This window comes from Ricinus communis, chromosome 5 (genome assembly GCF_019578655.1).
Source record: "Ricinus communis isolate WT05 ecotype wild-type chromosome 5, ASM1957865v1, whole genome shotgun sequence".
Taxonomy (NCBI): domain Eukaryota; kingdom Viridiplantae; phylum Streptophyta; class Magnoliopsida; order Malpighiales; family Euphorbiaceae; genus Ricinus; species Ricinus communis.
Genome location: NC_063260.1, coordinates 9,544,042 through 9,561,598, shown reverse-complemented (window position 1 = coordinate 9,561,598; position 17,557 = coordinate 9,544,042). Strand labels below are relative to the sequence as shown.

The 17,557-nt window shown below is 27.4% G+C and overlaps 1 protein-coding gene and 1 long non-coding RNA gene across 10 annotated transcripts; one reads left to right on the top strand and one right to left on the bottom strand.

Annotated features, from left to right (window-relative positions):
* Nucleotides 1-1,819: 1,819 nt before the first annotated feature.
* On the bottom strand, nucleotides 1,820-8,047 carry LOC8262012 (probable zinc transporter 10). The gene is given in 4 exon segments (XM_048374746.1): nucleotides 1,820-2,202; nucleotides 3,406-3,555; nucleotides 7,351-7,478; nucleotides 7,481-8,047. Coding segments are annotated over 4 exon segments (1,050 nt in total). The 5' UTR covers nucleotides 7,947-8,047; the 3' UTR covers nucleotides 1,820-1,896.
* A 2,889-nt stretch (nucleotides 8,048-10,936) lies between these two features.
* LOC107262408 lies at nucleotides 10,937-16,503 on the top strand. 9 transcript variants are annotated; one of them, XR_007216079.1, is made up of 8 exons: nucleotides 10,937-11,249; nucleotides 11,606-11,670; nucleotides 11,978-12,072; nucleotides 12,150-12,270; nucleotides 13,455-13,509; nucleotides 14,899-15,700; nucleotides 15,798-15,894; nucleotides 15,988-16,503. It is a non-coding gene; the product is annotated as an uncharacterized LOC107262408 (long non-coding RNA). The 9 variants fall into 9 exon arrangements; XR_007216076.1 differs by having other exon boundaries at nucleotides 12,150-12,804; XR_007216074.1 differs by adding an exon at nucleotides 12,775-12,804 and having other exon boundaries at nucleotides 11,978-12,270.
* Nucleotides 16,504-17,557: the final 1,054 nt, after the last annotated feature.

Here is a 17,557-nt window from a genome sequence, read left to right as displayed (position 1 = left end):
TTGGTTTTTTTTTTTCCTTACGATTTATTTTGGAAAATAAATGAAGATGGTAGTGGACAATTTGTGGCTTTGATGGTAGTGATGGTGGTGGTTACAGTGTATCACCAAAAATGAAATTGAGTAAACCCACTATGAAATTGAATAAACCCAATACCACCACCAACGATAGCAATAAGATGTTTCTTTGATTTTTTGGTTCTTTTTCTTTTCAGTTTGTTTCCTTTTCATAAAGTTTTATTTTTTTCTATTTTCATAAATAAAAAATAGAAAGAGATAAGATGGGTATTTAAGTTTCTGAGACTTAGAATGGGGCCCAATATCACTGAAATGTTGCGAATCCTCAATACTCCAACATTCCTAAACATCTAGCCCAAAACAACACATTGTTTTAGCAACCCGACATCTAAATTACACACCATATCTCGCCAAGTAAGGATAAGAGTATTATAGCTCGCAAGGTGAAGATCTTTTACCCAATTATGGGTTAAGAGGTGAGCCATAATAAAATATTCTTGGTGATAAAAGGAAGCTAGAGACTTAGAATGGGGATGTGGAGTCTCAGACAGTTAAGCACATCAAAGAAGAGGAGTTGGTAGACCTTTTTAATCTTAACTTCTAACCTTGGAGGCTGCTAGACTACTCTACCGAGAGCAATGGAAATCTTTAGTTGGAACTATCGCAAGCTTAGGAATCGAGAAACAGTTCGTGTGCTACAGAAGTTCCTACTAGTTAAGAAGCTAGAGTTAGTTTTTTTCTGATGGAAACTAAACTCAAAGTTTTTCAAGTTGATAGGGTGAATAATAGTAGTTTTCATTATTTTGGTTATTTTCCAGTAGATTGTAATGGTAGGTAGGAATAGAAGTGGTGGTATTTGTGTTTTATAAAACAATTCAATTGATGTGTCTTTAATTGCTTATTCACATAATCATATTTTTATGGATGTTAAGTCTTTGTCTGTGGGTATAAGTGGTTTTTTTAAGGGGTATATGGTTGGCTCTAACTTGATCAAAAGTGGAGAACTTGGGAGCTTATCAACCAACTCAATATTGGCTTTGAGAAGCTATAGGTTTGCGCAGGTGACTTTAATAAAACTATATGGCCCTATGAAAAAGAGAAAGGTAATAGGCGCTCATCGGAATCACTGTAAAATTTTAAAAATGCTATACAAGGTTGCGACTTATCTGATTTGAGTTATAAAAATTGCATATATACTTGGACAAATAAGTAATATGGTGACAATAATATTGTAGAGCATCGAGATAGAGCCTTTGCAAATGATATATGGTCCACATTATTTTCACATGTAAAGTTTTAAGACGAATGAAATTTTATGATACCTAAAATTTTCATTTAACTATTAGTTTAAGTTCTAAAATATTGTTATATGCACCTATTTCATAATACTAGTATGGTTCTATTATTTCATAAAAAATAAAATAAAAGATTTGATTCTATTTGCAAATTTTAAAGCTTTGCTTTGATAATGAGAATCATTGTTTATAGATGCTCTTTAAGACTTCCATAGATTATATAATATGCCATACAAATGGATCATATTGCTCTTGCAAGGATTTCATTTATATAACTTGAATTCATGGAGTCTTTGTTTGGATCCTTGTTTCAAGCCCTTGATTGCCATGGTCATTGCTCCATTGATCGATTATCAATATTTTTTCTAAAACAATTGTCAAACCTTCCTATATAATAATAGTATAACCATTTACCTTGTAAATGTAATACGCTTTGAGAGACCAAACTTAATGCAGTCGGTAACTTTGGAATGCATTTACATAAAATAGGAAAATTAACTAGTTATGCTCAAATTATTTGATTGCACTTATTTTAACTACTATATTGAAAAGGGTGAAAAAGTAAGTAATTATTAGAGAGGAGATATCAGGCCCACTTAGCCATAAGAGACATTGCACCAACACCAAGAAGAACAGCAGTATAAGATTTAGCCTGAAGCCAAATGCTAGCTTGAAGCTTTGGAGACATAAAATCAGCAGAAAGAAGATCGACCAAGGCCATGTATATTAAAATTCCTGAAGACGATGAATTAAGTAAACCAACAATTATTGAAGCAGCAGGGGTGTCTTCCTTGTATACTTTTGTCAACAGCATCCCAAGTACTATTCCAAATGGTGTCGTTACTATGAAGAAAAGAGTCATCATCACCTTCTTCAAGAGCTTATAATTGGCCTATGTTTATCAGACTTATATGTTAAACGAAAGAGCTCAAAAGCTATAAATAAGAGACAATGATCATATGAGAAGTGCATAAAAAAAATTAATTAAATTAACGTTGAAATTAGAGAGATAAATCAATTATATGAATATTTCGTATGGAGAAGTCAATTTTTAATTTTAAATAATCTATAAAATGATTCATATTCAAATAACACTTCTTATTATACTGGATATTTTAACTTTTTATAGAAAACCTACAAATTTATTTGTTGTGGACCAACTTTATATTTACAGCAAATTTATAATTGAATTTTTATTAATAGAAATTCATTTAAGAGAAATTTAAAATTTATTAAATTTTAAAAGATAAAATATATGCTTAAAAATTTTAAAAAAAGAAAATTAATTTAAGAATTTGGTGGAGAGTTTGTCTATTATGTACTCTGATCTTTATATTTTTTTTCTCTTACTTTACAAATTGAAAAAGAAAAAGAATCCCTACTAACGTTGTATACAACAGTGAGGTAAAAAGCATAAATGATACTATAATTATATCTTTTATATCTATTTGGTATCTCAATTTAATAATTATAAAAATAGTATCCTAAGTCACTATTAATAAATCAGGTGAGGATACCTTTATACTTTTCGACCATTTTATGTTAATTTGACAGTTGGATTCTTTTTCTAAGTTCTATGCCACCACTGACTTGTACATAATTAATCCTAATAAGCTTAAAACTAATTCCCAAAATGTGATTGCAAGGTGTGAATTTAAGGTAAAGGAGCTGAGAGAATATTTAACGTTTAATTAAAATTAGCTATGTCCAATAAAAGAGATAATGTGGTAGTTAGTGAAAAAAATCAGATTGCCACGTCATTACATAATTGACCAAAAAGTGTAATCTGATTCATTGTTAGTTGGGGTATCATTATTTGTAATTATTGAGTTGAAGTACTAAATGAGTATAATAGCTATAATTATAGTACCATTTATACATTTTACTCCAGAAAGTTGTTGTTTTAAAGAAGCAGATTTAATTGTCAAGAAAAAAATAATTATTTACACTATGTTTAATATATAGAGGAATGCTATGAGTAGACGAGGTAAACACTTAGGATACATGGGAATCATTATAATGAGCACGGTCATACACTTAAATTATTGGGTATAAACAAATTGTATGTTATGCGTAGCACTGAAATGTTATTTACCTGGACAATGCAACCACCAAGGCCCATTCCTTCAAACATTTGATGGAAGCAAAGAGCAGCCACCAGACTTTTTATTGAACAGACGTTGTTGGAGGCTCCTAGAGAGAGACCTATTACGACTGAATGAACTATGATGCCCAGCTCTAGTACCTGCAACCGCACCATTATCAAATTATTTGCACAAGATTAATGGTTTCTTTTTCTTAAAAGAATAAAGATACATCGGAATAGAGATCAGGGCTTCTAAAAATTAATGGACATTTATATAGTGGATGTCCAATGATGTTCCACTATATATATCTGCAACTCTTGGATCATCCTGGTTTAATTAGTTAGCAATTTAGTTGCCAGTAACAACTATTTGAGTAGGAATATAGATTAATGAAAATTGCTTCGTGAGTATGAGAAATGGCTTCATTGTGAACTTAGGGTTTATTGATGGTAGACATGAGATGTCCAATATTAATAGGCTTTTGATAACGGAGCTTTTACCAACAACTAATATAAGGCATGTCCCCTGATACCGAGGGATGAGAAACAGAGACGGATTAGCAATATTGCTCTTAATAGTCGAGAGAATATGATTGTGACAGTATGAAACTCAATTTTCTAATGGTTTGGACTTAACAAGGATTCATCTTGCTTTTCTTTTTCTTTTAGTTGGTTCGAGCTCATTAACAAAATATAACAATTTGAATTTGATCCTCCTTAAAAAATTGAATCAAATTTAAATAAATAAATATTCGATTCAATATTTTGACAAGCTTTTAGGCTCATTATATGCATTAGTTATAATAATAAAATAGTATACATATATATATATATATATATATATATATATATATATTCAAAATAAATTTAATTTATTCATATTGAAAATAAAAAATCATTTTATCTTTTTTGTTTCAATATATAATAGTAGCTTTTAGGATTTTTCTTTTTTATTAGAGATTGAATTCCTTTGTTTATTCTCAAAAGAGTAAGTACCTCCATCTAGTTTTTTAGAGGGGTATTTTTATCATTTTGAGTTTATTATTATTTTTTTTGACTTTTCCTAATCAATTTCAATATTAATAAAATTTGTCCTACTTATATACTCATTTATATAACAATAACAAGTAAAAAGTTAAAGATAATTAAATCCTATGAACGGTTTGAGTAACTATAATTTGACTCATTTATTAATATGTTCAAGCTCGGATATCTCAAACTCGATAATATATTAACTCCTAATAAGAAAGTTTTGAAAGGACGGGCAAATTATATTTTGGACCCAGAAACACAGGGCATCATATTCTTTAATATAAAACGCTGAATTTAATAGAAAGTTACACGTGTGTTCATTTAACCCCTAACAAGAAATTTGATTTTAGAAAAGAAAGAGGAACGCTAACTTTAATCAAAATAAAGTGACATTTCCTTTTTTTATTTATTTATTTATAATACTCACCGGTAAAATTATAGTTATTTTATTTTTAGTATTCAAAAGATAATTAAAATATTATATTAATGGTTGTATTTACTTTATTTATATAATTCTTTTAATTAAAATTATATTAATTTCTCTAAAAAAAGTTATATTGATGGTTGAACTTTTATATTTATTTAATCTTTCTAATGATACTTTTAGTATCATAAATATCAAAACAAGGATAAAAAATATAAAATTTTTAATTATCGATCTTAATATTTTTATGGGTAATTCTTTGAATGGCTTTTAAGGATAATCTTATATTTGTATAAAATATTAAATTTACCTTTTCTATGACATTGATTCTTCATTTTCATACATATTCATATACGATAAATTGTAGATTCATTAAACACAAATTTTATGTTTATTGGTAGTATAGGTTATAAAAAATTTACTGTTAAATATAATTATAAGAAACATTATCATTATGTTCATCAAATATAAAGTTTAGATTCATCATTTGTGAATAGTAAATTTATTAGTTAAAATATAAATCTATTTCTTAATCTATAAATTTTTGAACTATAACATATGAATCACATGTGCACGGATGAAGAATCTATAGTTAATAATTTAAAACTTTTTATTTTTTTATCTATGAATCTGTAGTTTATATTATATTTATGTTTTCTTACAATATTGAATTTTTCACTATTATTCATACTTTTTTGATAAATTATAAATTTATTAAGCATAAATTGTAGGTTTATTGGTAGTATGTTATAGATTCATCAAGAATTTATTGTCAAATATTGTTATAAGCAACGTGATTATTATATTCATCAAATGTAAAGTTTAGATTTATCATTTATTAACTGTAAATTTATTAATTAACATATAATAATATTTTTCAATTATAAATTTTTGAACTATGATAATGAATCTCAAATGTACGTGTGATGAACCTATAATTTATAATTTATGAGCCTTATATTTTTAACCTATGAACCTATATATATTTTTTATAACAAAAATCTTAGACTATAATGTAAGAATTTCAAATATACATATAAGAAACCTACAGTTTATAATTTCTGAACCTATTATTTTTAATCTATGAATATATAGTTTATGATTAATGTTTACAATCTTTATTGGTGAACTTATGTTCATAACCTATCACTGTGTTTTATAATTTATAGTTATGAATTTGGATTCATTAATTTTGATATTTCAATATTTTTATTAAGGTTTTAAGAATTAAAGTATTAATATATTATGATAAAAGATAATTTAAATTGAGATTTTATAAAATAAGATGTAATATAATTAAAAATATAAATATATGCTAAAGTGTAATTAAATTTTATATTTTAATAAAAAATAAATTGTTAATAATGTTTCATGTATTTAAAAATTTAATTTTAATATATGGTACTTTTATTATAAAAATACTAGCACATATTATTAAAAATAAATTCAATACTATAAAAAAGATATGGAACATATTGAAAATATAAATTTAAAATAAAGAGTATAATAATAATATAATAGAAATGAGAATATGAGACATAGTAAAAAGAAAAGTATTATTTATTTGGTATAAACCAACATTTATTATCTTAAAAAAAAGTTTGTCTCCAACATGTATAGGGCACTGAGTATATAAAGAATAATGTACCCGATTCTATGATATAACTATCTTTTAAGGACGTTAGTAGTGATTTTAACTGAGAGGCTAGAAGGGGTCAGCTTAATACAAGAGGTTGAAATAGATAAAAGAGACTTGTTTTTAACACTGATTTCACCTTACCTCGCCTAATCTTAATGTATTTTCTTCTTTATTTCCATTATCATAGACTATCTATACACCAAATTCATAGATAATTGATACATATTTATTAATTTTAAATAATAAAATATGTGTCAATCATTTAATATCAAAATATAAAAAAATTATATATATGTATCAATTTTTTATTTATTATGATGTATACATTAAATCTAGATAAATATTTCTTTTTATTTAATAAGAATTTTATTTATTAAGATAACTATTTTTTTATAAATTTTAAGAAAAAAATCATAAAAGTCAGTCTTTTATCCTACCAACTTGAAACTCTAATCGAGAAAAATTTAAGGGTTAAATACTATTTACTTTCTGGAGTTTAGTTTCATATACAAGTCAGTTTTATATTTTTTTATTACTTGAAAACCGTTTTGAGTTTTAATAAGACTAACTATTACCATTTTCGTATTAGGAGAGATAATTTAATATTATAATTTAATTCTTAAATTTATTATCAAATATCAAATCCGTCTAAAATTAATTTTATTATTAAATTATAATAAAATCTTATTTTTAGTACAAACTAATTTTAATGTCTAATTAAATTAATTAATTAATATTATTTTTTTTGCTGCTAAGTTCAAGGATGAAATTGTGTTTACCCAAAAACTTAATAGATATGAGTATATTATGGACTTGATTAGAACTGCTAAAAAAAGGATGGAGGTCTTGAAAATCTAACCATGGCAATAACCCGGTAACGAAGAAGTTGTTGTTCATCACTTGCAGCTATTGACTCGTGATGGTGACCGTGAACATGTCCATGCCCCACGATTACCGTACCCATCTCTCGATCTTCCTGAACAATTTCTCTTTTTGGGCTTGCCTCGATACTGCATTTCTTGCTGTATATACTATTATCATCAGTGCTAGCGTAGATGATAACATCGACACAAATCCAGCAAAGGGGAAATCATCCCATGGATCTTTCAAGCAACTCTTCGATAACATGTCGAAAGCATCTGGTAAGACATGGACAAAACCAGTAGCAAGAATGATACCAGCTGCAAATCCCTTAATTATAAAAAATATGTTTCTTTCTGGATTTGGAGCTGGAATTGAACGTGTCAAAAGAGGACAGCATACACCTATCATGCTAGTGACCAAGATTGAAGCAATGGCTATAATTTTTAGAGGCAAAGCTTTCGTTTTGTCATGGCATTCCTTTTCCTCTGTTTCGCATTTTTCGTCGGATTCAGATAGAGATTGAGATGTGAAGATGGAGAGGATGATGAAGAAGATGGAAATGAGCCTTAGAATTTTATCGAAAGTAGACATTAGTTTTAACTCTTTGGGTTTTGGCAATGCATTATATGATTAAATTCAAGTAGAATACATAATGTGGCTTAGTATCTTTTCCCTTTTATCAGGATGTGAACTCTCGTAGCAAACATTATCACTTAAGCAAGTTAATGACTTTATACTCATGTGTGAAATTCTTCCTAGATTTTAGGTATACACCACACTAAATAGATGAGTGACACCAATTATAAATGTTTTGGTATTGGATGATTGATATGTATTCTATTATTTAAAACTAATAAGTATCTATAAATTATTTATAATTTAATATATAAATAGGGACAATATATCAAGTCTAAATAAGAATTTTTTTATCTTATATATAATAAATCGTTTAATTCTAGTATAATTACTCATGTGTCTTAGATTTCATGTCAAATCCTTCAACCACAATAACAAATCAATTAACTACTTAGAGTAAAAATGAGTTGAGCCGAGTCAATCTAAATATATCATTGTTCATACTTGGCCAGTAAATTATATTAATAATTAAGACCCATTGAAATTTGAGATACTTTGAACAAATTAAAATTAGTTAAAATGCAAGCTAAATTTTAATCAAGTTCGAATTTTTTAGGATATTAATTTTTTTAGCTTTTTATTTATTACTATATAGGTAAAAATAAATTAAAATAAATTAAATCTTATTAGTATTAAAATTAATTGAGAAAAAAATAAAAAAAGTAATAAATTCAAAATGATGAAAATCCTTTTAAAAAAACTAAATAAAAGTACATAATTTTTATCGAAAATAAAATAAAAACTTGAATCTTTAATAAAAATTTTAAAAGTTAAAAATATATATATATAAAATAAAAGAAATTCATTTAAATTTATTTTTAATAATAAATAAAATTTATTTTAGAAATATATCTTATTCTTGTAGATAATATATATATACATATATGTTTATATAATAGGACTAAAAGGTCATGAACCTACCAAAATAAATATTTATATTTTTAGATTCAGTTTGAAATTTTAACCAACTTAAAAAAGTTATATCAAATTCAAAATTAGTTAAAAATGGAGTCAAAATTGAGTCGATGTCAAATTCACTGAAACTAGTCGTTTAACCATACATTGCACGGCCGTTGTTATTATTTTAATTATAAAATTAAATTTATAAATATGATTTAATAAATTTTTAATATTTAATATTGATTTATAATACTTTAAAAAATAATAGCAAACTAACTATTTTAAATGTTCTTAATTTTTTAAAAAATTTTACTAGTAAAACAATATAAAAATTATTTTTAAAATATTTATTTATTAATTCTAATATTATACAAATTATCAATATAATTGATATTGCTAATTTTTTAGAATTAGAAATGATTAAATAAGTAAAAATTAATTTATTAGTGAATATATATTTAAAAAATATTATTTTCTATAATTATAATAATTATCTAATTAAAGTATTAATTATTAAAATATAATTAGTATGATTTTTTAAATAATTATTATCTAATTAGAAAACTAATCATTATATATTAAAAAACTAATTATTATCTAATTAAAAATTATTTTATTATTAATATATTAATTTTTAAAATTAGAATAAATGTTCAATTAGGAATATGACTTATTAATCAATAAGTTAATAAAAAATTATAAAATTATAAATAATTTTAAATTTCATATGTCAAAAATAATATACATGTTAAAATAAAAATTATATACCAAAAATTAAATATACATCTTAAAAAATTTAAATTTAAAAATATATATATATATAGAGAGAGAGAGAGAGAGAGAGAGAGAGAGAAAGAGAGAGATTGTTTTACAACCCACTAGTAACAGCTTTATTTATAATAATGTAATTGAGGCATAGATATTTTGTCATAATTAGTTTAATTTCTTCATACGAGAAAAACAAGTGGTCTGTAGCAATAGCCAGTTTAGGTCCTATTCTGCTCACAGAGAATCTTGCTCCCAAGAACCCACTCGTTGATAGGGAAAAGAAAACCCCACAACTATGGTTGGGGTCATAAATCGGAGAAATTGGTATATTTTATAGTTTAGCCAAAAGCCAAGATGCTCGACCTATTCTTTTCATATTTTCCAACAAATAAGCCCCACCGATTGCTGATCCCTTCTTTTTCATTTATATAAGAAAAAAAAAAAGTATATTCCTGAAGCATCTAATCCCTTGAAATATGGGCATGTACACGACTTCAAAAGTTATCGGGTTTGTTCCTCTCCACACTTCAAATGCTTCGAAGATTTGAATTTAAAGTATTCAATTATTACAACAATCCAAGTAGATTTCAGCATTCCACTTGGATTTAATTAGTTTTTATTTAAAAATAAATAAAGAAATTTAATATATTTATATATTATCTTTAGAGATTGAAAATTTAAAATTTATTTTACATGTTTTTTATCTGTAAAATTTTTATGTATTGATATATGAAATTTAAATTTATAGATAATTTTATAATTTTTATTAATTTATTGATTAATAAGTTACATTTGTAATTGATATTAATTCTAATTCTAAAAAATAATATATTAATGATAAATGAGTTTTAAAATTATATAATAATTAGTTTTTAATTTAATTATTCTAAAAATTACATATTAATTTTATTTTAATATTATATTAATTAATAAATTAATTTTCTAATTAGATAATAATTTTAATTTTTAAAAAAATTTAAATATTATATTTTACTAATGAATGAAGTTTCTTAACTATACAATAGTTTCTAATTTAAAAAAATAGTAATATTAATTGTATTGATTGTAATATTCAGTATTTTTTATTTTTTCTTAAAAATAAATAATAATATTAATAATAATAATAATAATAAATAAAATAATAATAAAAAAGAAAAAATGATTTCTTTTTTTTCCTCTTTTCTTTCCCCTCCCCTTTTCTCCTCTCCTCTCACTTTCCTCTCCCCCCCCTTTCCTTCCTCCTTCTTTCTCCCTTTCCCCGCCGACTTCAGCCCCTCTCGACCAAAGAAAAAGGGGTTGCCTTTGTCGTTCGACATCTTGCCGGCGTCTTTTTGGCAAACCCCGGGAATGACCTCCCTTGCTGCAAAAATCCCTGCCGGCAGCCTCAAGAAGCTTCACCGGAGCAACATCTTTCTGGCCCCGATCCGGCGACTTCCGGTCACTTTTCGACCGGAATTCTTGTACTTTCAGACTCCTTGCAACTCGAACTTCACGTAGGCGCTTCCGGATTCAAATTCTGACACCGTTGGCAAGACCGGCTTCCAGACCCTGGTGTTTTCCAGACACTCGAAATATTACAATTTTGACTCGGTATAATTTTATTTAGACTCTAAAAACTATATTGTAATTTTAGAAATATATTGTGGCTATCAATTGCATGTGATGGATTATTTAAAAATTAATTGAATTTAATTAATTGTGTTGTGGTGTGTTGCGGAATCGGAAAAAATAATGCAGTTCTGGTGGCCTGGCTCTTGTTATTTAATCACATCATATTTGATGTGTCTTTGGCAGGTTCTAGACCCGTTTTACGGGGTAAATATCCGTAATTTAGGAAAAGTTCTGCCGAGTTCTCGAGTTTAAATTAATTTTAGGCAGTCTAATCTAAGGGTCTAAGCCTAGAAAAAATTTAAGAATGTCTATTAATTGAGTGTTTTCGTGAATAGATAATCCATCTTTCCCGCTAGCTCCACCCGAGGCACAGGAGTGGACTGCGGAGTGCGTTAGAACTGTGAGTTAAAGTCACATAATCTCTGCACTATTATCATATCTAAATTTAATACGATGCTTTAGTAATTTATGTTTAATATGATTATCAGTATTGTATTATAAATAATTTCATTTAATTATTAATTACTAAGAATAATTTTAATATTATTATTAGTGATATTATATTGTTATTTTGATATCATACTTAATGTTATCTTAATACACTATTATTATTTCTACACACAAATTGCATGTTTACTTTTTTCGAATTTCTAAATCTTTATTTCGGTATGTGTTAAATGATTATTTAGACTATGATTAATACATAGGTGTTGATTATGATATTGGGATGAGGCTATAGTAGAACATGTCATTTGATGGGTTATATCATGACCGCGTGCACATCGGTAATGATCAAAGACAGGTAACATGATTATTTTGGATTTTTACCCTAGTCGAGTATAACTCTCTAACCTGTGAAAGTCGACTATCGGAGAAAAGTCTCTGGTCGAACAATGCTCTCTAGGCGCTGGTTTAGTTAGGAATCAAGTGTTCAGGCTGGATGTAAGGACCCTGGTCGAGCTTCGCTTTATTGCCGTCACTAAATATTGGAACTAAAGAGGTAAGAAAGTTTGTCGTCGTTCGTTTTTGTTAGCGCGGAAGACATCATTATTAAGATGTTTCATATAGCGACGGTCTTCCTTTCCATCGCTAGAAGCAATGAATAGCGGTGATTGTTCTTGTTGCTAAAAAGTATCTTAAAAATGCCTATATGCCACCCTATAGTTTAGCGACGGACAACATCTGTCGGTAAATATATTTAAATGAAATAATAATGTTCCAAGTCGTTTTTGTTATACCCTAAAATTTAGCGACGAATGCCGTCCATTGCTAAATTTTAAGGTATTAGTTTGCGACAGTCCACTCCCTTTCTGTTTTTTCTTCTCCTCATCCTCTCTCCCCGTCCCTACTCTCTCCTCCCACTTCTCATCTTCCCCCTCCACCTCCACCTCTCCTTCCCTAGTGCCGTCACCACTGCCATCACTGTTATCCAAGTATGATCGATTTATTACTTTTTTTTAAAATTATTTTTATGTGTTTTTATTTATTTATGTTGAAATTGTAGCCCTTTTGCTGCCATCTTCTCCAGTGGCAGGTAATCTTTAATTTATTTATTATTAAATTTTTATATTTTTTATTTTTCTAAATTATGTAATTTTGTTTTTATGTGAATTATTTAATTTAATGTTTTGTATTTCTTTTCTCTTAAAAATTGTTATGTTAAAAAATGAAATATAAAAAATATTTCTGTAATATTTAATTTAAATTTAAAATTTAAAATTTAAATATTAGGTAAAAAATTTCCATTATATTGTAAAATATTAGATAAAAAATTTACTATTGAAAATTAGGTAAAATTAAATAATTAAATTTATATGTCATATTGAATTAATAAAATATAAAATAAGTTATATTTTAAAAAATTAGATAAAAGAATTAAGTAAAAGAAATTAGGTTAAGTTTATTAAATAAAATTTCTATTATATTTACTTTAATTAAATTACATTTGATTAAGTTTAATTCTTAAAATTAGGTTAAAAATTTAACTAGATAACAAAAATAGGTTAAAAAAATTAAGTTTATTGTAAAATTTATACTATATTTTATTAAGATTTAAGAAAAAATATATGTTATTATTTAAAAAGATGTAGTATTTTTGTTGTTGTAGTTATGATAATTTCTATTAATTATATATTATTAGTTTAATTATTTAATTATTTTTTTATTTTTTATTTTTATTTTCAGATAGTTTTTTGCGGACCATCTGGTGGCCGAAGATGCATATGTGGATTAGCAAGCGGTATGTATAATTTTATTTATTTATTACATAACTTAATAAATATATTAGTAAGCAATATTAATTTAATAATTATTTATGTGGCTATATAGTTATTATTTTTTGGTCTTTTATTAAATAATGATTAATAAAATTTCTTAGTATGACCAACATGTTAACAAACTTAGTTAAATAAGATAACATTTTAAATAAGACTATGTTTTTAGGTGATATGTTAAATAAATGTATTTTTAGGTGTTATGTTAAATAAGATTGTGTTTGATGTACATGATATGTGTTGCTCTGACGTAGATGTTTTTGGTAATTAGGTTTGTATATTGTATATTTGGATTTTTTTTACTTAAGAACTGGATCCATTTTACCAGAAGTATGTCTATACTAGAGGGTAGACTTTGGCAAAATTTCAGTAGAGTTTTAAGGATAAAACAATATCCTTAAAAATAAAAATAACAATTTATATGAAATTATAATTAAATAACTAATTTAGTAATTTTATTATTTTTTAGGATAAAATAATATTAGGAACAAAAGTGATTAAAATATTTTAAAATTAGATTTAAATTTAAAAAATCTAATAACGATAGGGATAAGAGAATATTCTACAGATCGAAAATTGTAGAATTTTCGGTGCTTTTCTCACTAAAGAGTGAAAGGTCATCACTAAATTGTCCAGTGTGGACAATTTGAAAATATATTACCCGTAAAAAGATTATTTGGCGTTTATCCATTTCATATGTAGATTAATCGATAGTATACCCTTTTGTTCTTTGTATGCATATTAGAATATGTGATAACTCGTATTCCATTTAGTGCACTCGAAGAACTAGGTCAAGATGCTGCAATAATTTCTATGAATGTGCGGATAACATTAAATAGTTGAATAGACGATGCATTTATGAATGACATAGGTTCCTACCTTTGAACAGAACACAAGAGTTACAAGAATGTAAAAATTGAAACAAATAATTATAATTATTTAATTAAATTATGTCCAATTATAACAAGTAAAAATGAGTTCAGATTATTAGTGGATGTATTCTAGGTTTACGAAGGGCGTTCTGAACAAAGATTTTTTGGATGGTTTGGAAGAGTTTATTCATTTTACAATCAACCTAGTACATGGATAATGACAAAATTAGGTGTCCTTGTAATCACCGAAAGTGTCAGAACAGGGCTTTCCATGACCTATATACAATCAAATACCATGTGGCGAAGTATGGATTTGTACCTGACTATTATGTGTGAACATAACAAGGTGAAAGGATAGTTAGGATTGACAACATTTCTAAAGTCGATGCTACAAGTGGTGTTGTTAGAGAATAATCATTTGATCCGTATCAAAAGATAGTTATAAATGTAGCGTGTCCTGATTGTAATTTCGATGACATGAAGGAACCTCATAATGTTGAGGCATAAAAGTTTTATGACATGCTAAAGGCAGCAGATAAGGAGTTGTGGCTCAGTTGTAAAAGGCATTCATGGCTATCTCTCGTTGCTAAACTAATGAGCATGAGGTCAGAGAATCACACGTCAGAAAGATGCTTTAATCAAATCTAGTGGAGGATAACTTTTATAGTAATAGAAGTTACTTTGTGGTCTAGGTCTGCCAGTAGAAAAGATCGATTATTGGGCTGGAGATATTAACTCAGTAAGCTATAAGATTTATGGCCATTCGAGGTTCAAGAAATCATATCGGGCCTTAAATTAAAGACAAAAAAGAAGTGTGGTATGCAAAAAGATGTATTATTTTCCTCTAATCTTTAGATTGTAAAGAACGTATGCATCAAATGCTACTACGAAGGATATGAGGTGGCATGCAAAGCATGAGATTGAAGATGGGGTTATGTGTCATCCGTTTGATTCACCAGCTTGGAAGCATTTCAAAGAGATGCATCCAACTTTTGAAGTTGAAAGTTAGAATGTTAGACTGGGTCTTTGCACGGATGGAATGTTAGGCTGCTTGGGATAGACAGGCAGCCGAAAGATACCGCGACATCATATCGAGTAGGAAGAGGAGTGGGAAGCGGTCTCCATGTATCGTAGAGGACACCTAGGCCCACTGGACAGAATATTGGAAGAAGCTCGAGGTGAAGGCAGCCTCTGAGACCCACAGTAAGAACCGTCTCAGCAAGGTTGTCGGCCCTGCTCATCACACTGCTGAGTCAAGGTCGGCATCGACCACCAGCAGGCACTGGTAAGAATGAATATTATGTACTCTATTTACAAGTATAAATTAAATTTGTAACATATAATGATCTTTAATCTAACCATCTTCTTTTTGTCCAAGCTAGGTAGTTAGATTACGAGCCTACCGCCTTTGAGCTGTTCCGCCGGTTGCAAAATAAGATTGACGACCAGTTCATTGATAGCAAGTCCTAGCATATCACTGTAAGTTACTTATAACATATTAAAAAAATTTAATTAATATTCCTACTATTTCAATTTAATATGACAATTAATTTTTATTTTTATTTATTACAGGATATTGTTGAGGCACGGGTATCTACTACATCTCAACCTGGCTAAGGTTCTTATGATCCTCCACCGGTTGATATGTCGCAACTGTTCATCGATATCGTTAGCAGGGAAAGAAGCAGCACACATACGGGCTGGATTTAAAGACGCCCACCTTCATGCAATCACATAGCTCTGATAACCCCAGCAGCATTACCTTTGATCGCTCGTGGGAGGAGCTCAGGCGTGAGATACGAGTAGAGCTGGATCAAGAGTGTGGCGCCCATATAGCATATTTCGAGTGGACGATACAACACATGGTTCGCATATTTAGAGCTGGCTTCATTCCACCACCTTTGCCCACTCCTCTAGTCGGTGCATTTGTGACTTATGGTTGATTTGTATTTTCAAGAAATATTATTAGTAAGAATAGTAAAAATGTGTTAGGTGGCTGAAATTTCTAGTTTAATGTGACAATTAAATATTTTACTTCCTTCAAAAGAATTTAATTGGTGAAAAAAGTATTAATTGCCACTTTTTTAATGTTTTGGAGCCAATATATAGTAAGGAAATGTATGTCTTTTAAATATCTTTTAACTTACAAATAACAATATTAATTACACTATTAATTGATTTGATCTGAATCAAATTGAGCGACAAAGAGTTATCGCTAATCAATTAATTTAATTAAATAAATTACTTAAGTAGTGCATTTTAGCTTAATTAATATAGATAATGCTAAAACTTTATTTGTGGCACAAACAGGTTGCCTTCATGTACCCTTGACAACCCTATTACTTGACTCGGATTATAAGAATAAGTTGAGAAATTGGTGCTTTAAATTGTTATTTTATTTTATATTCTTATGGTTTGGTTCGTGATACTATTGTAGAATAATATTTGCATGTGTTGATGCAAACTAGTAGTGGTAGCGCAATAAAAAGGACTTCCCTATAAACCTTACTCAAGGGAGCCAAGACCCAAAACTATTGAGACTATGATTATTGCATCACCAAAGTCTACTAATAATACATGCCCATGTAGATACTAAAAAGCCCATCTGACTGAAAAATTAACCAAGATTGAACTTAAGAAATTAAGTAATTAACTAAATTGATACTTTTCTTTTAGCTTTTCTTTCAAATCTTTTGATTGTTGTCCTCATTTTTGTTTTTTAATTTTAATGTTAGAAAAATGGCGTATAACCAAAATTCATTGTAATTTTTCACTTTTTTTCATTTGAAGTTTATAAGTTTAAAATGTATTTTTGCCTTTTTTTTTCTAAATCTTAAAATTATGGTTAATTGGCTGAAAATCTAAGAAAAAGGTATTTTAATATAATATGATAAATTAACTGAGGATCTTAATATATTTTTTAAATGTAAAAGACCTATCAGTACAATAAGTCAAAACACAGAGAATAAATTGTAATTATACCTTCAGTTAATCAAGCTAGTAATTATAATATTCCAAGTTGGGGTATAAGAAATTATCAACACATTGAGATTTAATTAAGAATCATTAATTATTTAGTGATGCCAATAATGCAATTTGTCTTATAGTTTAAGGAATCCAAGAAATTTATGAGTAACTGGAT